We start from the raw sequence: 26,788 nt of genomic DNA, 5'->3' as shown, positions 1-26,788 counted from the left end.
CACGCTGGACAACTTCACTGATGTTTGAAATACTTTTCTTCAACTAAACACTAGTCCTCCCTGCTTTAGAACATTAGAGAATGTTCTTGTGCTAGAAATCCACAGTGATGTTGCTAAGTGATGACAGATGTGTTTATTGAACTCCCCTATAATGTCAGTGAATGTTTACAAACATGTTTAGTGGACTGTGATCAGTGTGTCAGGGAAGCGTGTGTACACGGCACGACACCCTGTCGAAGACTGTCCCTCCAGGCAACTTGGAGGGTGGCCGGCATCCCGGTGGCCAGAGGAAGAACCGACTAACGAACCTCTGAGTTTCTTTCTTCCCGTGTATCAAAGTCACGTGTTTGTAGAGGAAGCAAGTAGAAGTCAGATAAACATAAAGACCAGTGCAACAACTGCACACCTCAGTAAACTTCAGCAAAGGACGGGCTTGGTTGTAGAAATATTCTTTCCTTGAAAACTGTTTATTAAGATTAAAGTGTGTGTGACGAGCGAAGAAAAAGATATAAAGGAATTGAAAGATGGAAAAAGTGAGTAAGGACAGACAGACAGACAGATAGACAGACAGACAGACAGACAGACAGACAGACAGACAGACAGACAGACAGACAGACAGACAGACAGACAGACAGACAGAAAGACAGACAGAAAGACAGAGTGTCACGAACTTCCCGCGGACATGCGCACTCTTTCAAATAAACAACAGGAGATGGCTTCAGTTTAGGACAAATACTTATTAAGCAAAGCGTCACGTGACATTTTAGAATACAACACAGCGAGGCAGTGCAGGCAAGAGTCCCTCCAGAGTTTAGTAAATACAAAATAATGTAAAATACTAGCACACAAGCACAACAAATGGCAATATTAACAGAACACAAGCCGAATTACAGCAGTTACTAAAGCTGCACCAGCAAATCTACATCAACCCCCTGTAGAAGGAGGAGAACAACAACTGCTGGAAACCTCGCTCTTACTGCAATATTGTAACAGAAAGTTTGTAGTGGAAGTTGTACACAGAGAATATACAGGTGTGTCACCAGGTGTGTGTCGCCATTTTGCTAGCGCCTTGCTGTTAGAGCTCTTCAGTGTGGAGCAAATATTAAAATAGTTTATTTGTTTGTACAATTAAGTAAGAGATGTGATGTATCAACCACCATTATCATTAGTTTAAAGGGGAAGTAATGTTCATGACACGTTTACTATAAACTATCAAGTGTATAGCGGCAGCTGATGGCACGTTTACTACAACCCAGACACAATTAATGCAAAATTCATTAATTAAACTTAGACTTTACGTTTGTAAACATGTTAGTTTATCAGAGCAAATGCAAATCTGAAAGAAGTAATACAACACGCGTATAATAGAATCACCAGGCAATATACTCAAATTAAACAATTAAAGTATAGTAGTCTGCGCTAGGTTGAGATGCTAGACTATTGCAAAAGATTAATGTACACTGAGCTCACATCATCAGTGGAACCTGTAGTGAACAGTGAACAGTCGACTGGCGGTGTAAGCAGTGAGTACAGGAGACAACTGTGTTAGTTTGGCTTTATCTTCATCTCCGAGAACGTCACGCGGCCGATGTCAGCCCAGGTCATGTAAAGTTTATCAGGGCTGAAGAGGTTAGCGTTGCTGGCACAGTCAGACTTGTACCACCAGGGGCCATTAGTATATGTAACACAGCTGTGCTTGTTTCGGTCGTAGGTTTGAAACGGGTCTGGGTAAATACCTGAGAACGCATCTCCTGTAAACACACAAACATACACAATTGTATACTAGTAGACACACAAAGTCCTAAGCACAAATATAATTATTATCACTACAAAACATCTATTGAAACTTTTGTTATTAAATGTGTTATTTCTGTGTTGTTCATCATAACAAAGCCAAACACCACGCAACACAAATACAAAAAGAGTTTTTTTTAAAATTTCTAATGATGCTTCACCCAGCATATCATCAACAACATAAGAGTGAAGAGAACAGTTGTTAAACAGAAGAATGCCTCAGCTAAAATATGTAAAAATGAACGAGTATAACTAACTCTCCCTTGTGGGACCCCGGGGTATGCTTGCCTAGCGAGCATTGTAAGAACAGGGTCCCTGCCATCCAGCCAGGCGTGTGGTAAGAGGCGACTAAGGTGGACACTTCACCAAGAGGTAAAATAGGTTGTGGTAGGGTTAACAACCCTACCATGTAAAAAAAATCCTGTTACAGAAACTAAAACCAGAGAACTCGTCACAGATGGCAAAGGTAATGAAGCACACCAGGAGACTGGACTAATGACGGACGACAGCCAAACCCGAAAGGGAGCTGGCGCCCAGACAGCGGATTTACTGAAGCCGAGGCAAAAGTTGAGGGTGGGGTGCTGGAACATCCAGACCTTGTACCAGACTGGCAGGATGCTCCAACTAGTCAAGGAGTTTGACAACTACAACTTGGACATCCTGGGAGTCAGTGAGGTCAGATGGACCGGCACAGGAAAGAGGAGACTGGCATCAGGACATACCATCTTGTTCTCAGGAAGATCAGACGCTCAGCACTCTGAAGGAGTAGCTCTACTGCTCAACAAGAAAACGGAAAAGGCACTGCTGGAATGGAAGCCTTATGGACCCAGGCTTTTAAGAGCAAGATTCCATTCAAAGTACACGAAGCTGACAGTGCTAGCTTGCTATGCACCAACAGAAGACTCTGAGGCAGAAGACAAGGATGCTTTTTACGATCAGCTCCAGGCAGCCTCGGAAAGTGTTCCTAACCACGATATGTTACTCATCATCGGCGATCTCAATGCCAAGGTGGGAAGTGACAACACCTACAGGGAGCATGTCATGGGCAAGCATGGAATTGGAACCATCAATGACAACGGAGAGAGACTGGCAGACTTTTGTGAAGAAAACAACCTACTGATTGGAGGCACACTCTTCCAACACAAAGACATCCACAAGGCAACATGGACATCACCAGATGGGATCACAAAGAACCAGATAGACCATGTCATCATCAACCGAAAATGGAGGAGCTCACTTCAAGATGTTAGAGCCTACAGAGAAGCAGACGTTGCCAGTGACCACACTCTTGTGATAGCCACAGTTTTTCTGAAGTTTAGAGTGGACTCCGGCAAACTGAAAGATCCAGCCACCGGGCCTTTGCTATGAAAGTAAAGAACAGGTTCCAGACACTAGGAGACCAACAAGAGATGACCGTAGACGACTTCAATCGAGTTTCACAGGAAACAGGAGAGAAAATACTGGGCTTGACGGAGTCCCTGCAAAACTTGTTCAGGTCGTTGCAATGCTGTACAGCGATTTCAAATCCCAGGTTGTCTGTGACACGGAGCTCACAGACCCCTTCAACGTCAGTACCGGGGTGAAGCAGGGCTGCATTCTGTCGCCGTTCCTCTTCATCCTGGCCATGGACTGGATCATGAAGACTTCCACAGACAGTGAGAGGAGAGGGATCAGATGGACCATGACTATGACAGCAACAACAACGCTGGAAGACTTGGACTTTGCTGATGACATTGCCCTGCTGTCACACCGCCACCAAGACATGCAGGAAAAAACAAAGGCCTTCTCAGAAACAGCTGGGAACCTTGGCTTGAATGTCAGCACAAAGAAAACGAAAAGTATGAGAGTGAACGCCAGAGTCCAAGATAGCATCAAACTAAATGGAGAAGAGATTGAGGAAGTTGACAGTTTCTCCTATCTTGGGTCCAAAATGTCAAACACCGGGAATGTGGAGGTGGAGATTCGAGCCCGACTGGCGAAAGGCAGCCAGGCCTTCGCCTCACTCAGGAGCACATGGAAGGCAACAAACATCAGTCAGAAGATCAAGCTGAGAATCTTCAAGTCAAATGTGATCAGCACCCTCCTTTACGGATCCGAATCATGGAAGATGACCAAATCCATCTGTAACAAGCTTGAAGTCATCCAAAACAGATGCCTCAGGCGCATACTGGTTCAACGAAGGCGTTGGCGATGGATTGGACATGTGCTCCGCCAGCAGACAGCAGACCTTTCCAGAGTCGCCCTACGATGGACTCCAGACGGCCGAAGAAAACGAGGCCGCCCAAAGGAAACTTGGAGAAGAACAGTGGAAAGGGAGATGAAGGGAAAGGGCTGGACATGGGGTCACCTGGAGACATGGGGTCACGTACAGCAGGTTTCAGCCGATCGACATCGGTGGCGGACTCTGGTTGAGGCCTTATGTGCAACCTGATGCACGAAGAGGAATAGAGAGATAGATAATATCTCTAAAATGACTGTAAAGTTTACAATAGGATATAAAAAGTTCATCCTAACCTTTAGAATGAAAGTAAACAAGAGAGAAAGTATAGAGAGAAAGTATAGAAGTAGACATGTTGATCATAAGGTCATGGATAATGTATTAAGGTCATTGCCTTCCCAGCATTACCCTCGAGTGGACTACTGCGAGCATCGTCCCTTCCTGTTCCTAGTTCACTGTGCTTGTCTTAGTGTGAACAGCAGTCTGTAGGAATCAGCAAGAGAACAGCAAAGTCTGGTGTCTGTTCTATTTACCGACAACAACAAGATCCAAAGAGTGAAGCTCGGCATGGGCCCTGACGATTGTCTTCAGATTATTAGCTTATCTGTTTCTCTTCATGTTTCATTTTAATTGCTCATACTTCTGGACCTGATAGTTATTGCCACATGTGACAAATGTACAAAGACATCAACCAAATAATGGATTTCAAACCAGAGAGTCCGCACTAATCTCTTATTTAGTGTAAGCTACATAGAGTGCACACACTAATCTCTTACTTAGTGTAAGCTACATACAGTGTACACACTAATCTCTTACTTAGCGTATACTAAAGGAGAGCGACATACACAGCAAAGGTGTTGTTGATGTGACCTGTGTTGTTTCTAAAAGATTGAACCACAGAAGATATGTGTATACACGGTATAAGTACACGTGCTGTCTGCAGCATGACTTTGCTGAGTGATGTGATACTAAAGACAAATAATGTGTTTATTGTTTATTGCTATTGCGTAAACAACTTGTAACAACATGCCAAACATTTCTTGGATGTACTTGTATGTGTTGTGTTGTTATCTTGATGCTGGAGATTTCTAAATCACACTGATAAGCCATGATAAGCCATGATAAGCCATGGGGGTCTTAAGTTGTCGCTTCCACACCTGACGTGTGACATCACGTGACAACACGAACCCTCCGTCACCTAATGTGAAGAATGGAGCGACAGATATCAGAATTTCTAATTCCACCGCCACTCAAGTCAAAGGTGAAAGGTCACACTTCCCTGTAGGTCAAAGTGTGAGAAAATTCCTTCCATATGTTAGAACGGGACTGGTGTGGCATTGTGGGACTGGCACAGGTCAACGGTCATGACTTGGGGAGACAACAAACGACATGGGACATAATCTCTGCTACAGTGGAGAGGATGCCAGAGACAGAGATACATCGTGGTCATCCTCGTGATAAAGATATTGTTGTAGCTGTCATTACCCAACTACTGCACGTCACTCGCCATTCTCAGTCCTGTAGTCGCTCAAAACAAATTTCAGGACACAAAATAAGTTTTCTAAAATGTAAAAGCCACACAAATGAAGTTCACAGTAGTGATACAACATTCGCCACCTGCCATGAAACGAGTCTCAAGTCGCACAGAGCAGTCGGGTACTCCAGGCCCCGGACGGTGGTTCCGGTCAACTGAGTGCAGCCTGACTTCTTGAAAGTTTGGCCACTTGTCCTAGTATTCCGCTATGTCAACCATGCAGTTCTCTTCATTTTGTTGTAATTTTCCTACTCATTTTTAGCACACTAGTAGATAATGTTTGAGTATTGTGCTGTTTCTGTGAGTGTGCATGCTGAGTAGATTGCAGTAACAGTTGTTGTAACATTTCTGTTTATTTTGCTAACAGGGAAATTTTCTAATAGCACGCACATATTCATGTCTATGTATTTTTATTACCTGAAATGATGTAGCTTGTCGTATGTTATCATCATGCAAACTTCAGCACAGTGTCAACAATTAAAGTATCCGATGCTAGGGAGACACATGGGTTTGCTGAAAATCTTTGAACCCGCTTTTGTCAATAAGACGACCACCGTACTTCCACATGTGTAATACATATAACTCAACTTTAGGACGAGAAGAATAACTTTGTATCAAATACAGAGGCTAAACCCTGTACATTTAGAAAATATCCAATTTGTAAAATCTCAAATTTCCGACTTGACTCATTTCGTCGTGGCGGGTCACATGTCACAATAAATATTAATAATTTGCATGCAGTCAAAGCCTGACAGACTCAAAACATATTAAAACAACACAATGACTACAGCTGACTAAACACGATTGTACATAATGAAATTACTCTTTAAACAAGTCTGTCACGACTTCACACTACAGCCCTGAAGAAAACGGCCAGAAGCTCCTAACAACACACACACAAATACACACACACACACACACAAACACACAAACAAATCCCAGACAAGAGAGAAACCCACAGAAATCTCTGTTTCCCTGATCATCACACCTGTTGTTTCAAGTTACATCAAAGGAAACGCACGCGATAGGAGGCGCTGTCACCCTCGCACACATGCACGCAAAGCCACACACTCACAACTCTAGTCATCCACTTATTTCCTAACCAGCCAGACAGGCAGCCTGCCAGCTAACGTGCGTCTCACTCTTTCTTACTGTTGAGTGGTGACGTACGTACCTGCGGTACCCGAGTAGCCCCCCGCACCAAGTGAGTAGTTACGGCCAGGATCGTACAAAGTGAAATAGTCGTATTCCGCCCAGTATGTCCCTGACTCAGTCACCAGCTCCACTCTCAAGCGCGGATCCTCTGGTCCAGACCATGTCAGTAAGTGAATCGCGGACAGGCCTGAGACAAGACAAGGCAATTGTCTTTCCTGTCTCCTGGCTCGTTTGCTGTTCAAGATAACTAAAGCAGTTCATTTTATTTGAAAGCAAAGGACAGTTGAAGAGGTTTTGCCTCTTAATTTGTAGAAAATGACTTTGTAAAGTGTGAAATACATGCATTCAGGTAAGATTTATTTGGTCAAGAGTATGTTTCGTGGTTGGTTATTGTATTTGTTGTTGTTAAGTAACATGTTGCCATTCTGATCAACGACACTTGTGAACAATGTCTGTAGGGTTGTTGTCCCCTTGACAGAAGCAGGGTTGACAGCAAACCCTTCACGCTCATGACTTTCAGTCTCTCCCAAGCTGCAGTGTTCAACCATCCACATGTTCCTACTTGAACATATCCCATAATAGTGCACGGTACTCGCTTTTTAATCATTATACCACCGCCTTATTATAACAAGAAATTCTTACATTTAAAAAAATTCCTAAGGCAGATATGTCAAAGAACTTCTGTTTGTTTTGGTTGTGCATTCTTTAGTAAACACTTTCCATTTTCTCCTAAGAAAGAACGCCCCTGTCCATAAAAATTGAAAGATAATTATTAGTATTTTCTGTAATCGTTTCCTACTTTTAAGTTTCTTTTTGAAAACTGAAGAAATTTAAAGACGGCCTACTAAGATGGAGTAGTTATAATTATTTGTTTGATCAGCAAGAGAAAAGTGTTTCTCGCTCTCTCTTGATATTCACAAAATAGTCTGCAGTTTATATTACATTTGTTCATTTGTTTGTCTTGGTGTGTACACAGTTATTATTATGTTACCTGTGTATTTGTGTGTGTGTGTGTGTGCATACATTAGGTTAGCTTGTTTCATGTTAAGAACTTTATTATTTTACCTTGTTATGAATTTTGCATTAGGACACATGAGTGATTTCTATTGGTTAGGTGTGTCGTACGCCGAGCGAACTCTTGATTGTCTTTGTCACCCGGGGTAGAAATCTTTGAAGCATTGTGTTCCGGCCACTTGACGAGCTCCAGACACCTCAGCTCGTGTCTCTTCACCATCTGAGTTGCTATGGTAGCACAATTATATTCTGTGTAACATGCCAGCCTCTTCCCTCTTGCGATTGGCAGTAAGACGACACACAGTACATATTATCAACCAGGTCAAAGGTTATCTGTGAGGGCCACATTTCCAAACTGCTAACGATAACCGAAGGCGCTATACCCAGCTGGAATGTGAAGTGCACGCTGGACAACTTCACTGATGTTTGAAATACTTTTCTTCAACTAAACACTAGTCCTCCCTGCTTTAGAACATTAGAGAATATTCTTGTGCCCTAGAAATCCACAGTGATGTTGCTAAGTGATGACAGATGTGTTTATTGAACTCCCCTATCATATCAGTGAATGTTTACAAACATGTTTAATGAACTGTGATCAGTGTGTCAGGGAAGCGTGTGTACACGGCACGACACCCTGTCGAAGACTGTCCTTCCAGGCAACTTGGAGGGTGGCCGGCATCCCGGTGGCCAGAGGAAGAACCGACTAACGAACCTCTGAGTTTCTTTCTTCACGTGTATCAAAGTCACGTGTTTGTAGAGGAAACAAGTAGAAGTCAGATAAATACAAAGACCAGTACAACAACTGCACACCTCAGTAAACTTCAGCAAGGACGGGCTTGGTTGTACAGGTTATAGAAATATTATTTCCTTGAAAACTGTATATTAGGACTAAAGAGTGTGTGACGAGTGAAGAAAAAGATATAAAGGAATCGCAAGATGGAAAAAGTGAGTAAACACAGACAGACAGACAGACAGACAGACAGACAGACAGACAGACAGACAGACAGACAGACAGACAGACAGACAGACAGACAGACAGACAGAAAGACAGACAGAAAGAGTGTCATGAACTTCCCGCGGACATGCGCACTCTTTCAAATAAACAACAGGAGATGGCTTCAGTTTAGGACAAATACTTATTAAGCAAAGCGTCACGTGACATTTTAGAATACAACACAGCGAGGCAGTGCAGGCAAGAGTCCCTCCAGAGTTTAGTAAATACAAAATAATGTAAAATACTAGCACACAAGCACAACAATGGCAATATTAACAGCGCACAAGCCGAATTACAACAGTTACTAAAGCTGCACCAGCAAATCTACATCAACCCCCGTAGAAGGAGGAGAACAACGAGGGCTGGAAACCTCCCTCTTACTGCAATATTGTAACAGAAAGTTTGTAGTGGAAGTTGTACACAGAGAATATACAGGTGTGTCACCAGGTGTGTGTCGCCATTTTGCTAGCGCCTTGCTGTTAGAGCTCTTCAGTGTGGAACAAATATTAAAATAGTTTATTTGTTTGTACAATTAAGTAAGAGATGTGATGTATCAACCACCGTTATCATTAGTTTAAAGGGGAGGTAACATTGAGTACATAGTGATGTTATTACATTTAGTCAAAGCGACAAATACCAACAATACTACTGATAATACTACTTATAATACTACTGATAATACTACTGATAATACTACTTACAATACTACTGATAATACTACTGATAATACTACTGATAATACTACTGATAATACTACTTATAATACTACTGATAATACTACTGATAATACTACTTATAATACTACTTATAATACTACTTATTATTTTAATTGCTTTTATGAAAATATCTGTTCATTCTTGGCAATAGTTGTATTTGTTTACACGAAAAGTATGCCTCGCTGATAGCTTTGTGAAAATGTCAGATTTTGTTTGAATAAAGCAAACTGCAGGATACGGTAAAGTTTCACAACATAACACAAAATAAACTTGAAGCCTTTTAAATACCAAACAATTAGAGATTGTAGCAATCTGAGTCATGGTCAGTCATCGTCAGTAAGCAAATAATGAACAGCAGTGTTGGATACAATCAGTATCCGTGTTTAGGTGTGTAGCTAATATATAGTTCATGACACGTTTACTATAGACTATTAGGTTATAGCTACAGTTCCTGACACGTTTACTATAAACTATCAGGTGTATAGCTAATATATAGTTCATGACACGTTTACTATAAACTATCAGGTGTCTAGCTAATATATAGTTCATGACACGTTTACTATAAACTATCAGGTGTATAGCTAATATATAGTTCATGACACGTTTACTATAAACTATCAGGTGTATAGCTAATATATAGTTCCTGACACGTTTACTATAGACTATTAGGTTATAGCTACAGTTCCTGACACGTTTACTATAAACTATCAGGTGTATAGCTAATATATAGTTCATGACACGTTTACTATAAACTATCAGGTGTATAGCTAATCTATAGTTCATGACACGTTTACTATAAACTATTAGGTGTATAGCTAATATACAGTTCATGACACGTTTACTATAAACTATCAGGTGTCTAGCTAATATATAGTTCATGACACGTTTACTATAAACTATCAGGTGTCTAGCTAATATATAGTTCATGACACGTTTACTATAAACTATCAGGTGTATAGCTAATATATAGTTCATGACACGTTTACTATAAACTATCAGGTGTATAGCTAATATATAGTTCATGACACGTTTACTATAAACTATCAGGTGTATAGCTAATATATAGTTCATGACACGTTTACTATAAACTATCAGGTGTATAGCTAATATATAGTTCATGACACGTTTACTATAAACTATCAGGTGTATAGCTAATATATAGTTCATGACACGTTTACTATTAGCTATTAGGTGTATAGCTAATATATAGTTCATGACATGTTTAGTATAAACTATCAGGTGTGTAGCTACACTTCATTACACGTTGACTACAACCCAGACACAATTAGTGCTAAATTAATTAATTAAACTTAGACTTTACGTTTGTAAACATGTTAGTTTATCAGAGCAAATGCAAATGTGAAAGAAGTAATACAACACATGTAGAATAGAATCACCAGGCAATATACTCAAAGTAAACAATTAAAGTACAGTAGTCTGTACTACAGTCAGATGTAGAGTATTGAGAAAGATTAATGTACACTGAGCTCACATCATCAGTGGAACCTGTAGTGAACAGTGAACAGTCGACTGGCGGTGTAAGCAGTGAGTACAGGAGACAAGGTCTTCATCTCAGAGAATGTGGCTTAACCTTCATCTCCGAGAACTTCAGCTGGTAGATGTAAGCCCAAAACATGTGGATTTTATCAGGGGTGTTGAGGTTAGCTTCGCCGGCGCAGTCACGCGGGTACCACCAGGCGCCTACACTATATGTGACACAGCGGTACTGATTTCGGTCATAGGTTTGAAACGGGTGTCCGGAACTAGCTGTCAACCCATCTCCTGTAAACACACAAACACACACAATTGTATACTACTAGACACACAAAGTCCTAAGCACAAATATAATTATCACTACAGAACATCTATACAAACTTTTGTTATTAAATGTGTTATTTCTGTGTTGTTCATCATAACAAAGCCAAACACCACGAAACACAAATACAAAAAAAGTTTTTTCTCAATTTCTAATGATGCTTCACCCAGCATATCATCAAGAATATGAGTGAAGAGAACAGTTTTTAAACAGAAGATTGCCTCAGCTAAAATATGTAAAAATGAACGAGTATAACTAACTCTCCCCTGTGGGACCCCGGGGTATGCTTGCCTAGCGAGCATTGTAAGAACAGGGTCCCTGCCATCCAGCCAGGCGTGTCGTAAGAGGCGACTAAGGTGGACACTTCACCTAGCGGTACAGTAGGTTGTGGTAGGGCTAACAACCCCACCATGTAAAAACGCCTGTTACCGAAACTAAAACCAGAGAACTCGTCACAGATGGCGAAGGTAATGAAGCACACCAGGAGACTGGACTAATGACGGACGACAGCCAAACCCGAAAGGGAGCTGGCGCCCCGACAGTGGATTTACTGAAGCCGAGGCAAAAGTTGAGGGTGGGATGCTGGAACGTCCAGACCTTGTACCAGACTGGCAGGATGCTCCACTAGTCAAGGAGTTTGACAACTACAACTTGGACATCCTGGAAGTCAGTGAGGTCAGATGGACCGGCACGGGAAAGAGGAGACTGGCATCAGGACATACCATCTTGTTCTCAGGAAGATCAGACGCTCAGCACTCTGAAGGAGTAGCTCTACTCCTCAACAAGAAAACTGAAAAGGCACTGCTGGAATGGAAGCCATATGGACCCAGGCTTTTGAGAGCAAGATTCCATTCAAAGTACACCAAGCTGACAGTGCTAGCCTGCTATGCACCAACAAATGACTCTGAGGCAGAAGACAAGGATGCTTTTTACGATCAGCTCCAGGCAGCCTCAGAAAGCGTTCCAGCCCACGACATGTTGCTCATCATCGGTGATCTCAATGCCAAGGTGGGAAGTGACAACACCTGCAGGGAGCATGTCAGGGCAAGCATGGAATTGGAACCATCAATGACAACGGAGAGAGACTGGCAGACTTTTGTGAAGAAAACAACCTACTGATTGGAGGCACACTCTTCCAACACAAAGACATCCACAGGCAACATAGACATCACCAGATGGGATCACAAAGAACCAGATAGACCTTGTCATCATCAACCGAAGATGGAGGAGCTCACTTCAAGATGTCAGAGCCTACAGAGGAGCAGACGTTGCCAGTAACCACACTCTTGTGATAGCCACAGTTTCTCTGAAGCAGAGAGTGGACTCCGGCAAACTGAAAGATCAAGTCACCAAACGGGCCTTTGCTATGGAAGTAAAGAACAGGTTCCAGGCACTAGGAGACCAACAAGAGATGACCTTAGACGACTTCAATCCAGTCTCACAGGAAACAGGAGAGAAAATACTGGGCTGTTAATGGCATGACGGAGTCCCTGCTAAACTTGTACAGGTCGTTGCAATGCTGTACAGTGTTTTCGAATCCCAGGTTGTGTGTGACACGGAGCTCACAGACCCCTTCAACTCAGCACTGGGGTGAAGCAGGGCTGCATTCTGTCGCCGTTCCTCTTCATCCTGGCCATGGACTGGATCATGAAGACTTCCACAGACAGTGAGAGGAGAAGGATCAGATGGACCATGACTATGACAGAAACAACAGCGCTGGAAGACTTAGACTTTGCTGATGACATTGCCCTGCTGTCACACCGCCACCAAGACATGCAGAAAAAAACAAAACAAATGCCTTCTCAGAAACAGCTGGAAACCTTGGCTTGAAGGTCAGCACAAAGAAAACGAAAAGTATGAGAGTGAACGCCAGAGTCCAAGACAGCATCAAACTAAATGGAGAAGAGATTGAGGAAGTTGACAGTTTCACCTATCTTGGATCCAAAATATCAAACACCGGGGATGTGGAGGTGGAGATTCGAGCCCGACTGGTGAAAGGCAGCCAGGCCTTCGCCTCACTCAGGAGCACATGGAAGGCAAAAAACATCAGTCAGAAGATCAAGCTGAGAATCTTCAAGTCAAATGTGATCAGCACCCTCCTTTACGGATCAGAATCATGGAAGATGACCAAATCCATCTGTAACAAGCTTGAAGTCTTCCAAAACAGATGCCTCAGGCGCATACTGGTTCAACGAAGGCGTTGGCGATGGATTGGACATGTGCTCCGCCAGCAGACAGCAGACCTTTCCAGAGTCGCCCTACGATGGACTCCAGACGGCCGAAGAAAACGAGGCCGCCCAAAGGAAACTTGGAGAAGAACAGTGGAAAGGGAGATGAAGGGAAAGGGCTGGACATGGGGTCACCTAGAGCGGGTTTCAGCCGATCGACATCGGTGGTGGACTCTGAGTGAGGCCTTGTGTGCAACCTGATGCACGAAGAGGAATAGAGAGATAGATAATATCTCTAAAATGACTGGAAAGTTTACAATAGGATATAAAAAGTTCATCCTAACCTTTAGAATGAAAGTAAACAAGAGAGAAAGTATAGAGAGGAAAGTATAGAAGTAGACATGTTGATCTTAAGGTCACGGAGAATGTATTAAGGTCATTGCCTTCCCAGCATTACCCTCGGATGGACTACTGTGAGCATCGTCCCTTCCTGTTCCTAGTTCACTGTGCTTGTCTTAGTGTGAACAGCAGTCTGTAGGAATCAGCAAGAGAACAGCAAAGTCTGGTGTCTGTTCTATTTACCGACAAGAACAAGATCCATAGAGTGAGGCTCGGCATGGGCCCTGACGATTGTCTTCAGATTATTAGCTTATCTGTTTCTCTTCATGTTTCATTTTAATTCCTCATATTTCTGGACCTGATAGTTATTGCCAAGTGTAACAAATGTACAAAGACATCAACCAAATAATGGATTTCAAACCAGAGTCCGCACTAATCTCTTATTTAGTGTAAGCTACATAGAGTGCACACACTAATCTCTTACTTAGTGTAAGCTACATAGAGTGCACACACTAATCTCTTACTTAGTGTAAGCTACATACAGTGCACACACTAATCTCTTACTTAGCGTATACTAAAGCAGAGCGACATACACAGCAAAGGTGTTGTTGATGTGACCTGTGTTGTTTCTAAAAGATTGAACCACAGAAGATATGTGTATACACGGTATAAGTACACGTGCTGTCTGCAGCATGACTTTGCTGAGTGATGTGATACTAAAGACAAATAATGTGTTTATTGTTTATTGCTATTGCGTAAACAACTTGTAACAACATGCCAAACATTTCTTGGATGTACTTGTATGTGTTGTGTTGTTATCTTGATGCTGGAGATTTCTAAATCACACTGATAAGCCATGATAAGCCATGATAAGCCATGATAAGCCATGGGGGTCTTAAGTTGTCGCTTCCACACCCGACGTGTGACATCACGTGACAACACGAACCCTCCGTCACCTAATGTGAAGAATGGAGCGACAGATATCAGAATTTCTAATTCCACCGCCACTCAAGTCAAAGGTGAAAGGTCACACTGCCCTGTAGGTCAAAGTGTGAGAAAATTCCTTCCATATGTTAGAACGGGACTGGTGTGGCATTGTGGGACTGGCACAGGTCAACGGTCATGACTTGGGGAGACAACAAACGACATGGGACATAATCTCTGCTACAGTGGAGAGGATGCCAGAGACAGAGATACATCGTGGTCCTCCTCGTGATAAAGATATTGTTGTAGCTGTCATTACCCAACTACTGCATGTCACTCGTTATTCTCAGTCCTGTAGTCGCTCAAAACAAATTTCAGGACACAAAATAAGTTTTCTAAAATGTAAAAGCCACACAAATGAAGTTCACAGTAGTGATAAAACATTCGCCACCTGCCATGAAACGAGTCTCAAGTCGCACAGAGCAGTCGGGTACTCCAGGCCCCGGACGGTGGTTCCGGTCAACTGAGTGCAGCCTGACTTCTTGAAAGTTTTGCCACTTGTCCTAGTATTCCGCTATGTCAACCATGCAGTTTTCTTCATTTTGCTCTTATTTCCCTACTCATTTTTAGCACACTAGTAGATAATGTTTGAGTATTGTGCTGTTTCTGTGAGTGTGCATGCTGAGTAGATTGCAGTAACAGTTGTTGTAACATTTCTGTTTATTTTGCTAACAGGTCAAGGTTCCAATAGCACGCACATATTCATGTCTATGTATTTTTATTACCTGAAATGATGTAGCTTGTCGTATGTTATCATCATGCAAAATTCGGCACAGTGTCAACAATTAAAGTATCCGATGCTAGGGAGACACATGGGTTTGCTGAAAATCTTTGAACCCGCTTTTGTCAATAAGACGACCACCGTACTTCCACATGTGTAATACATATAACTCAACTTTAGGACGAGAAGAATAACTTTGTATCAAATACAGAGGCTAAACCCTGTACATTTAGAAAATATCCAATTTGTAAAATCTCAAATTTCCGACTTGACTCATTTCGTCGTGGCGGCTCACATTTCACAATAATTATTAATAATTTGCATGCAGTCAAAGCCTGACAGACACAAAACAGATTAAAAACAACACAATGACTACAGCTCACTAAACACGATTGTACATAATGAAATTACTCTTTAAACAAGTCTGTCACGACTTCACACTACAGCCCTGAAGAAAACGGTCAGAAGCTCCTAACAACACACACACAAATACACACACACACACAAACACACAAACAAATCCCAGACAAGAGACAAACCCACAGAAATCTCTTTTCCCTGATCATCACACCTGTATTTTCAAGTTACATCAAAGGAAACGCACGCGATAGGAGGCGCTGTCACCCTCGCACACATGCACGCAAAGCCACACACACTCAAATGTCGTGATCCACTTATTTCCTAACCAGCCAGACAGGCAGCCTGCCAGCTAACGTGCGTCTCACTCTTTCTTACTGTTGAGTGGTGACGTACGTACCTGCGGTACCCGAGTAGCGCCGCGCGTCAAGTGAGTAGTTAAGGAAAGGACCGTGCAAAATGAAATAGTCGTATTGCGCCCAGTATGTCCCTGACTCAGTCACCAGCTCCACTCTCAAGCGCAGATCCTCTGGTCCAAACGATGTCAGTAAGAAAATCGCGTCTAGGCCTGAGACAAGACAAGGCAATGACCTCATGTCAACAGACAAGTCCAGCAGTGAAATATTTGTGTTGATCTTGCTCAAGAGTTCTCATGAACCACAGACATGTCGCTGGTCATTACCTGTCCTATGATGTCATAAAACTGTTGACATTATTGCTAGACTTCAGATGACAAAAAGGTAAATCACAAACTTACTGAGGTTTTAGCGCTGTTGTTATTACTACCAATAATAAAGTGTATTTTCCATGTAAGTACGAGGTCAATGCGCTGTATACAAACAATAACAAATGGACAGTCAACCTTACAGAAACATTAGGATAAGCATCAGAAAGCATAGATGAACATGAACTGTACAACAGATAACACCAGATAACACCAGCACTGGAGGAAGAATTAAGTAAGGTAGTAAGGTGTCAATACACACACACACACAGACTAGGGTGGTAAGGTGTCAATACACAGACACACACAGACGTGTAAACTCCGATACACAAAGTTCTGAACCTATCCACACCATGCAATCAGATAATCCTACAGAGAACAAAACAAAAAATATAAAACAAAACAAAATAATACAAAACAAAACAAAAACCAATCACATGATATGCCGCAGGGTTGTATTTCCTCGCAACCTTCGTGTTTCTTTCTGAGACTTTGTCAACTGAGACATTACAGGATCATCAGCCATCCATTCATTCCATGACTAGCATCATCATTATCACAGCAAACAAAGCATGCTAAGGAAACAGTACACAAAATAGTGAGCAATAAGCATCGTACAACAAAAGTATAATAGAACAACAGAACAGCAACCTTTGTATTAACCAGTAAACATCACACAAACAACACAATAAAACACAATACTGATTACAGCCTGACTTTGAATGTAAAAACAAATGTCGAGGTTACAGTTATGCAGGAGGAGGGATAATGCCAGAGAATGCAAGAGATATGTCAACATCTTACCCAGCCAGAACTCTCCAGAGATGTTACCAAAACCTTGTTCATATTGTTCGAAGTTCCGGTTGAAGTCAACAAACTCATCTGGGTTATATACGTAGTAGTGATGTCTCTGAATGACCTGCACATGACACAAGTTCACAGGTCGTTACTATGGATACCAAAGCGACAGGATTCAGCACTAATCACAGTTTAATGAGTTGACAAAGAATGAGTCATAACTGATAAAATATAACAGCTTGTCACTTTATTAGCTGTGATCATGATTATAATGTCAACACTTCACGGTTACGATACACTATGTGAACGTGGTGTAATAGTAGATAGTGTAGTATATAGTGTAGTATATAGTGTAGTATATAGTGTAGTATATAGTGTAGTATACAGTGACAGTCACGTGACCACAATGTACACTCTCCTGGCTGTAAATGTGTGACATCAAGTGGCTGTGATCAATTATATGGCAACATAATAAAGCTTACAAATAGCATTTTTTTTAACTCCTTATCAAACCTACAGTCGCTGATCATGAAGCAGGAATGGATGCAAGGGGTTAAAGGATGCGACTACAAACAACCGACACACGCACACCAACACACTAGATGTCGGTCTGTCTACAACCACCCTCAACACACGGAGTCTACCAGCGACATAGACAAACTGTTGGAAACAGAAGGTGGACAAGCATCCTCTCCTGCTTCGTGTTGTAAATGTCCAAAGATATCAAAGACAAATTATTCGTGGATACTATGAGCTGTAAGTATGTGACCCTGGGTATAAGTGGTGTCGCACTGTTGCGAGCAGGGTACAGTGTGCAGGAGATGCTACCTGAGTCACACACTGACAAACACGACCACACGTACCAGCCAGCCTCCGCCCGCAGTGTCCATATCACACCACACTCTGAGAGGTCCGTTGTAGTATGGTAGCCAAATGGTGTACACACCACTCTTGGCGCCTGTTCCCACCAAGTCTACACAATACCCTATTTGTACACAAACAAATCATTCCGCTCGTAAGGAATTGTTATAAAGGGTGCAATGGAACTTCGTACAGTGACGGAAACAATGAAGGATAAGTACTGTAATAATAATGACAACTTCAATAGCTAATCACACAACAGTCAAAGTAAAGACTGAGTCCCTGGGCAAACAGTTTATATGTGCATACAGCACACAGTTCACACTGCTCTGATACAAGACAGTCACACTTGCTGACCGCCGGTAACACTAGCCATCCCATAATTCTAGCTCTATGTCTACCAATATCTGACTGTCACGTGTACATATTTTATTCCTCCACTTTAATATCACTTCTGCCTCCGCATCTTCATAGCCACTTCCTCCTCTAACCTTTACAATCAGTTTTGTTATAAAGTAATAAAGTGACAGTTAGTAACGACTTTCACGTAGAGTAGACAACAAAGATATGAGGTAGTGGCAGCTGTGAAGTTCTTCATCGACACATTCCACTCTGTGGTGCTGTAGTGCTTTAACCCTTAAAGTGATTAACCCAATGTATCTGAGGTTGATTGCCATCTTACAATGATTAGAAAGGAAGAAAACCGTTAGCTCGTGGACATGAATAAACACTGAATGGTCAACTATTTAAATCCGAAATATTATGTGAACATTGATGACAGTTGTTTGATGAAAATAAATCCTGTAAACAACTTACTAGAGTATCTTTACTGTAAGAAACACACAAACTGACTGAAGACAACGTGTGGGGACAAGCTGAGTACTACTCATCCTTCTACTGCTTCTCACTTACTTGCAAAAACACACTCCTTCCTTTCTTGACTGAAGTATAACCCTGAATCACATAGACATCGTCCTGACAAACAATCGCTGTGTGGGTGATGACAATCAACCCTGCTGTTACACAATAAGTTGTACCAGTTATCGTGTGAGGCAAAAGTGGACTTGCAGGATTTCTGGTAGTGGGTCCAGCCTTTGCTCGTCTTAGGAGACCAGTCGGAGGGAGACTCATGAGCGGTGACATTATGAAGCCGGCACAGACCTCCACTGGCTGGTACAGAAGGTAGAGAGACAGAGACATAACTGAACATGATGCAAAACATTTTGAACAAAGAAGAGTGAAAGCAAGTTATGTGAACATTTCACTAAAGGTTATTGTGTTACTTAAAGGTTTTCATCAAAAGGCGCGGTACGTAGTTGTTTATTTGTGATTGTTTACTGCTGTCTTGCTAGCAGCATGCCTGTCACACACTAGTTTGACAATAATTATAAAGTGGACTGTTTTCTCCATTCCTGCTGTGCTCCCCCAGTGTTGTCAGTCCATGGTCCTGATGCTAGAGTCCTGGATGTCTTGTTGTCATGTCAGAGCTGCAGGGCGAGCTGAGGAGGTCTGGCACTTATCTATCATTAGCGATGACAAGACATCTTCCACAGATGACAGAGTAGTTTCTAGATAGCATTCTCTTGATAAATGTGAGATAAGTGTGACACGATAACCACTATCCAAGTTCTATATATTTCTAGATCATTGTATCTGAGCTAAAGACTTCAAAATAGTCACGATACTTGTTTGTTGTTTAGCTAAACCACTTGTCATTCAATGTTCATGCAACAACAAGTGTATGCAAGAAGTGCCAGATAGATAAAGGTTATCTGCAAGGTGTCTTAAGTAACAATAAATAATAAGGCTATATCACGGCAAGGCAGCCAGCCCTGTAAACAGATGCCACGTGCAGAAAAAGAACAGCTTGCCCGAGACGAGAAATGAACTCTGGGCAGTCAGCCTTCACTGTATTGGTGACAGCCGGTAACAGGTTACGCCACCGGACCGCTGACAGAAGAAGGATATAAGGACAGCAAAGATATAGAAGGATGAAGACGACTGATGACTTATAAAAACAAATGAAGGAAAGGCAAGGAGAAATCAGAGAACAAGAACTGAGAGTGTCGGTATTCAGCAGAGGAGGACGAGGAGGGAAGAAGCAATGACCGGAATAAGTGGAGAAAAGAGCGGTTGACAAAGGACAAGCACGATGTGGACGGTGTCAGTATTGCTCAAGGTGAGGTGTGTCTTCAGTGCAAAGTGAACAGATTCCACGATGGAAAGGTGCGGAGGTAGAATAGAAGAGTTGTATTGTTTAGCTGCACACAAGTAAACATTCCGGGACCTGAAGAAGTCAAAGTAAGTCATTGTGTGGAGGGCTGAGTACCACAGACTGTGCAGGTAGCAATTGATATTAGCATCGGTTCATACTTTTGTTATTTATTTCTTTATGCCAGTTCACCTGCAACTGCTTCATTTCAGGCCAGTACACCAAAGAAAACAAGTTCATTGGTGGACGATTGAGCTATTCTTCCATTTGTGACTTGTATTCAGTCGTAATGAAAGTGGAAGTGTGTAGTAAACACAGGAGTTTATCTCTGTATATGTGGTGTAGTACATTGACACTCACTGCAGTAGTAACTAGATAGTCGTGGGTTCAGTGTGATCCTACCTTTACACTTTCTTCCTACAGAAACTAACAACTATCAAAAGTTAATTAGCACATTATCAATTTTATAATCATGTAATTTCACTCACTTTGTTGTATCCTAACTAAATGTATTAATCACCTTTTGTATTCAAAATGTTTGTAGATTATGGCGCGTGAAGTTTGCTGTCAAAATGTGTTTGTAGTCTTTATGTAGGCGACTACAGATGGTAGAAATATACACAGACAACATATTTCAACAGTGTTGCCATTGTTTACGGGTTTCCGTTGATTTTGTTGACAAAGCGTGCTATTAATAGAACACAGCGCAGGACACGTGACGCAGACTTTAGCAGTTGTAGAGTGCACAGTCACCTGCCATCTCTAACATCATGCTAGTATACCAATGTTTCAAGCTTTTCACATACAGACCTTTGAAATCAAAGGTGAGGCAATGCTTGTTTGTCTGGCACCTGCCCTTGCAGGCTTCCACAGTGAGTCCATCCCGGCGATCAATGAGGTTTTCACGTAGAGCGCTGTCAGGATACTCCGTGAAGCTGTCCTGCATGTCGTCTGGTCTGCAAGCTAATGTAAACAACTGTGGTCAGCAACTATTTACACACTGTTTAAGTTGAAGTTAATTGTTCTACATTTACACGCATTTCGAACAACATCCATAATCAAGTGAATACATTTCTAATTTGTTTTCGGCCCACGTGTTTTCTTTCATTCTTTATTCCTTTTGTTCAGTCTATCTAAATGCGGCTATATTTTTTTAATTTTATTCCTTTAAGAATGCGAAAATCTTATAAAAGCTCTTCCGTCCCTAACTGTAACAAGCCGACAACAAAGTGGAGTTTGTTGCTGTCAATCACACCACAGAACCATTGTCTACTCACTGTCAGTACACGTGTCGTGTGTGGTGTAGAAATACCCGGGGTGACACCTACAGACACGTTTGTAGCACTCGGCGTGGTGCGCATCGCAGTCGTCGTCTGTCGAGCAGCTTGTGTTGTGCCACTTCTTCAGCTCGCCTACAAGACAGTCACACTTGCTGACCGCCGGTAACACCAGCCATCCCATAATTCTAGCTCTGTGTCTACGAGTATCTGACTGCCACGTGTACATATTTTATTCCTCCTCCTTAATGTCACTTCTACCTCTTCATCTTCATTGCCACTTCCTCCTCTAACCTTTACAATCAGGGTTTATATAAAGTATTTAATAAAGTGACAGTTAGTAACGACTTGCACGTAGAGTAGACAACAAAGATATGTGGTAGTGGCAGCTGTGATGTTCTTCATTGATACATTCCCGTCTGTGGTGGTCTAGTGCATTCACCCTTAACCCAATGTATCTGAGGTTAATTGCCATCTTACAATTATTAGAAAGGAAGAAAACCGTTAGCTCGTGGACATGAATAAACAGTGAATGCTAAACTCTGTAAATCCGAAATATTATGTAAACATTGAGAAGACAGTTGTTTGATGAAAATAAATACTGTAAACAACTTACTAGAGTATCTTTACTGTAAGAAACACACAAACTGACGGTAGACAACGTGTGGGGACAAGCTGAGTACTACTCATCCTTCTACTGCTTCTCACTTACTTGTAACAACACACTCCTTCTTTGCTTGATTGAACATGAAGCCTGGACGACATAGACATCGTCCTGACAAACAGTCGCTGTTTATGTCAGTACAATCAATCTTGCTGTTACACAATAAGTTGTGCCAGTTATCGCGTGAGGCAAAAATGGAGTTGCATGATCTCTGGTAGTGAGTCCAGCCTTTGCTCGTCTTAGGAGACCACTGTGAGGGGGAATGACGAGAGGTGACACCATGAAGCCGGCACAGACCTCCACTGGCTGGCATGGGAGGTAGAGAGACAGAGACATAAGTGAACATGATGCAAAACATTTTGAACAAAGAAGAGTGAAAGCAAGTTATGTGAACATTTCACTAAAGGTTATTGTGTTACTGAAAGGTTTTCAGCAAAAGGCGCGGTACGTAGTTGTTTATTTGTGATTGTTTACTGTTGTCTTGCTAGCAGCATGCCTGTCACACCCACTAGTTTGACAATAATTATAAAGTGAATGTTTTTCCCCAATTCTGCTGTGCTCCCCCAGTGTTGTCAGTCCATGGTCCTGATGCTAGAGTCCTGGATGTCTTGTTGTCATGTCATGTTTGTAGATTATGGCGCGTGAAGTTTGCTGCAAAATGTGTTTTGTAGTCTTTATGTAGGCGACTACGATGGTAGAAATATACACAGACAACATATTTCAACAGTGTTTGCCATTGTTTTACGGGTTTCCGTTGATTTTGTTGACAAAGCGTGCTATTAATAGAACACACAGCGCAGGACACGTGACGCAGACTTTAGCAGTTGTAGAGTGCACAGTCACCTGCCCATCTCTACCATCATGTTAGATATACCAATGTTTCAAGCTTTTCTCATACAGACCTTTGAAATCAAAGGTGAGGCAAGTCTTGTTAGTCTGACACCTGCCCTTGCAGTCTTCCACAGTGAGTCCATCCTCGCTACCAATGAGATTTGCACGTAGAGCGCTGTCAGGATACTCTGTGAAGCTGTCCTGCATGTCGTCTGGGCTACAAGCTAATGTAAACAACTGTGGTCAGCAACTATTTACACACTGTTGAAGTTGAAGTTAATTGTTCTACATTTACACGCATTTCCAACAACATCCATAATCAAGTGAATACATTTCTAATTTGTTTTCGGCCCACGTGTTTTCTTTCATTCTTTATTCCTTTTGTTCAGTCTATCTAAATGCGGCTATATTTTTTTAATTTTATTCCTTTAAGAATGCGAAAATCTTATAAAAGCTCTTCCGTCCCTGACTGTAACAAGCCGACAACAAAGTGGAGTTTGTTGCTGTCAATCACACCACAGAACCATTGTCTACTCACTGTCAGTACACGTGTCGTGTGTGGTATAGAAGTACCCGGGGTGACACCTACAGACACGTTTGTAGCACGTGGTGTTTGGCTGATCGCAGTCGTCGTCTGTCGAGCATCTTACATTGTGCCAAGTGTTTGGCTGACACTCAGTGCCTTTGCAACTAGAATTTGTACTTTTGATAATTCTTAATAAATCAATGTTATTAATTAATTATTTTATATATATTATTTATAGCACCCCAGACATCACAAGTAAGACATTAAATGTTTACATACATAAAAATAAACAAACAGAGAGACAGGGAGCTCCGGGAAGTGAACCAAGCAGTGTGAGACAATAGACTATGGTGAAACATATCACTAAAACAACAATTCTTATTTAAATGTTTGTCATTATTTACATATCATTTAGACCATTAACAAACGATCAGTGTTTCAGTTTGTTATTGACTACATAAAAAGCTGATTGTTAAACCTTTGTCATGTATTGTAAGGCAAAAGCCAAGAAGAGTCAACACGTTTTACCTTTCTGTCCCCTCGGTTAACACAAAAGGAGCAAGTGAGAGTAGAAATATAAAGAATCGCAGCATTGTATCCACCTGTTAAGCACATGCAACAACGAGAAGTTTCGTGAGTCTTTCTCGTGTAATATTTCTTTATTATATTAATTTAAATCAGCAAAATATTTACGACTTAGAATATAAAAAATTCATAATAAAATAATTTTCAAGTATCACTCGTAGAAACATCCACACATGAAAGCGATCCCTCAAAGCTTAAGACTAAAACTAGGTTAGTGTGTCTGGCATGCATGAAGACATGAAGGACAATAGACAGTGTCAAAGGTGACAACAAATAGCAGTCAACAAAGGTTTATAGGAAAGACAGCCTACTCAAGAGATAGGAACTAATAAATAAGAGAAAAGGTCAGTAATGTAACTTGTTACAACACAGTAGGTATGCTTCTCCCTTTGATACATTATTTCATAAAGAGTGTACAGACAAAAAGTGACTAGCAGTGTCTAAGAAAGTGTAGAAAGAAGAAAATACAGGAAGACAGAACAGCTTATAGCAGAGAAGAAAAGCTGATAGAAATCTGCTAACAGTAAAGAAACAAACTACAAACTTTAAAAATCAAGTCTCTGGAAAAATGCAGTCAACAAACCAAAGGAGTTCCTGGGAGGTGATGAGGAGATACAGAAGACAGCCTGTAGTGGACCAAATCAGTGAAGAGGTGGGTAAAGCACTTCCAAACAACACTAAATAAAGGGATGATGGATGTGGATGGTCAAGATAACCCTGTGAGAGGAAGTACCAGTAGTGCAATGCACCTGTATGTCCAACCTGTGAATAAAAAACAACAATCAGATCACAGCAAAGGTCAAAGAGGCAATTAGTTAAAAAACTGTTAATCAGCAGGCCCAGATGGTATTGTCAATAATATATTAGACGCTGCAATCCCGGTTATTACTCCTTGCTAAAACTGTTCCAATGCTGTGACCAAGGAAATGAACTCAGTCTATTACTATCCCACTATACAACAAAGGTGACAAACAACCAGTCAGGTAACTACACGAGGGTATCTCTCTTACCTAATATATTTAGGAAAAAGCCTTTACATGTCTCTAAATAAAATATTAACCAAGTGGGCAGAAAGCAGCCAATTCAATGACAATGGTATCCTTATTAATGAGAGGTAAAATAAGTAAGAAAATGCATTTTCCATTTAGCCTCTGCCTTTACAGGGAAAGAACTAACTAACTGAAGTAATTGTAAGTATTATGAGATTAAGGTAAGGTAAGTGAAACTGATATGTACAAAAAGTGGTGGTTAAAAAAAACATATATTACAAGATTTCCTAGACTTAGGAGGCATCTCTAGAGGCCTCATCTAATTTTCTTGAATGTGCCTGAGGTAGGAGTTCATGAAGTTCAATTGCCTAAGATGGAGAGGAGGCTGTTCCAGAGTATTTCAAACTGATTGAAAATGTCTAGAGTCTACAATGGAAAGAGTAAGTTTTGGAGAAGTTCTAGTGTTCTTGGGAGGAAAATAGTAAAGAGAGTGTATGATACTGTTTACCCGTCAGTATTTTGTACATAAAACTGCATTTGTTAAGTTTAAGTCTGTTTCTGAGAGGAAGGACGCCTTGACAGGAATGAACACAAGCAGGTTTGTGTCGGTTTATCCTATTTTCACACTGTACTGCGGCAGTAGAGAACCAGTTATCCCAGAATATGGAGCTACACGTAGCATTGATAGACTGTCAGAAAGCCCACATAATGTAACAACAAGCACATACTACTACCGAGCTATCACAACCATGTATGCAGAAGTAAATTATGAGGATAATAAAAGCATGTAGCAAGTGTCACAGAACAAGAAATCAAGGCCTTTTTCTGTACAAGAAACTTGGTAATAGCCGCCCAAGAATCACGCACTGAACCACGTGGCTTGTGATAGTGTCCGGCGCCCGTCATCCACTAACATCACTACAACAGAACGGGAGCCTGTCTGTCTCAACAGACAAGTGGTGCGTCGCCACCACCGGGTACTGAACTGCACCAGCCCCACGGATTTTACTGGCTTTTTCCTTTCTCTCTTTCTCCTCTTCTTATCTTCTCCTTGGCTGCGTGGTCACTCCTGGCTGATCGTGTCCACTAACAGTACCCGCCTTGGCATCCACCCCTTAGTCGTGGTCACCTCCTGGCTCGCTGTGTTCAACTAACAGTACCCGCCTTACAGTCCACCCTACTCTAGTGGTCACACCTGGCTGTTTGTGTCCACTCCACGTACATCCCTTCAGTCCATCCTAGTGCTAGTGGTCACGTCCTTGGCTTAGCTGTGTCACTAACAGTACCGCCTTGCAGTCCACACTCCTAGCCTGGTGGTCACATCCTGGCTGCTGTGTCATCACAGTACCGCCTTACAGTCCAACACTAGTCTAAGGTGGTCACCTCCCTTGCCAAGGCGGCCTCTCACCTGTCAACAACCACCCGCTCCTTCAGCGTTCGGGTATGAATGCCCTCCAAGGGACGCTACCCTGTGGGTTTGCTACATTTGTCTCCCAGGGGCGGGAAAACCA

The 26,788-nt window shown here is 41.8% G+C and overlaps 2 protein-coding genes across 3 annotated transcripts; both read right to left on the bottom strand.

Annotated features, from left to right (window-relative positions):
- Positions 1 to 717: 717 nt before the first annotated feature.
- On the bottom strand, positions 718 to 7,255 carry LOC112575658 (fibrinogen-like protein A). Its single transcript, XM_025257635.1, has 3 exons — positions 7,123 to 7,255; positions 6,721 to 6,888; positions 718 to 1,751 (listed from the first exon to the last, which is right to left on the bottom strand). Exons 1-3 carry the CDS (start codon positions 7,253 to 7,255, stop codon positions 1,546 to 1,548), a joined length of 507 nt encoding a protein of 168 aa, XP_025113420.1. The 3' UTR covers positions 718 to 1,545.
- Positions 7,256 to 10,544: 3,289 nt separating this feature from the next.
- Positions 10,545 to 24,941, bottom strand: LOC112575328 (tenascin-like). Of its 2 annotated transcripts, XM_025257099.1 has the most exons (12): positions 24,832 to 24,941; positions 24,232 to 24,305; positions 23,716 to 23,867; positions 23,249 to 23,401; positions 22,395 to 22,652; positions 21,683 to 21,817; positions 21,216 to 21,368; positions 19,106 to 19,363; positions 18,196 to 18,317; positions 17,339 to 17,453; positions 16,211 to 16,378; positions 10,545 to 11,207 (listed from the first exon to the last, which is right to left on the bottom strand). In XM_025257099.1, exons 2-12 carry the CDS (start codon positions 24,294 to 24,296, stop codon positions 10,993 to 10,995), a joined length of 1,794 nt encoding a protein of 597 aa, XP_025112884.1. In that variant the 5' UTR covers positions 24,297 to 24,305; positions 24,832 to 24,941; the 3' UTR covers positions 10,545 to 10,992. The 2 variants fall into 2 exon arrangements, with proteins under 2 accessions (XP_025112884.1, XP_025112885.1); XM_025257100.1 differs by lacking the exon at positions 16,211 to 16,378.
- Between the last annotated feature and the right edge of the window lie 1,847 nt (positions 24,942 to 26,788).

This window comes from Pomacea canaliculata, linkage group LG11 (genome assembly GCF_003073045.1).
Source record: "Pomacea canaliculata isolate SZHN2017 linkage group LG11, ASM307304v1, whole genome shotgun sequence".
NCBI classification, from domain to species: domain Eukaryota; kingdom Metazoa; phylum Mollusca; class Gastropoda; order Architaenioglossa; family Ampullariidae; genus Pomacea; species Pomacea canaliculata.
This window is presented reverse-complemented; position numbering and strand designations above follow the sequence as displayed.

What these genes read in the sequence shown, in the direction of transcription:
- LOC112575658 (XM_025257635.1), bottom strand. Translation starts at nt 7,255, where the DNA reads ATGTGGATGGTTGAACACTGCAGCTTGGGAGAGACTGAAAGTCATGAG. An exon ending in AAGTGTCGTTGATCAGAATG is followed by an intron (nt 6,889 to 7,122) that starts GCAACATGTTAC and finishes GTCTTGTCTCAG; the next exon opens with GCCTGTCCGCGATTCACTTA. An exon ending in GGGCTACTCGGGTACCGCAG is followed by an intron (nt 1,752 to 6,720) that starts GTACGTACGTCA and finishes GTGTGTTTACAG; the next exon opens with GAGATGCGTTCTCAGGTATT.
- LOC112575328 (XM_025257099.1), bottom strand. Translation starts at nt 24,296, where the DNA reads ATGCTGCGATTCTTTATATTTCTACTCTCACTTGCTCCTTTTGTGTTA. An exon ending in ACACGACACGTGTACTGACA is followed by an intron (nt 23,402 to 23,715) that starts GTGAGTAGACAA and finishes TGTTTACATTAG; the next exon opens with CTTGTAGCCCAGACGACATG. An exon ending in CCTCACCTTTGATTTCAAAG is followed by an intron (nt 22,653 to 23,248) that starts GTCTGTATGAGA and finishes CTCCCATGCCAG; the next exon opens with CCAGTGGAGGTCTGTGCCGG.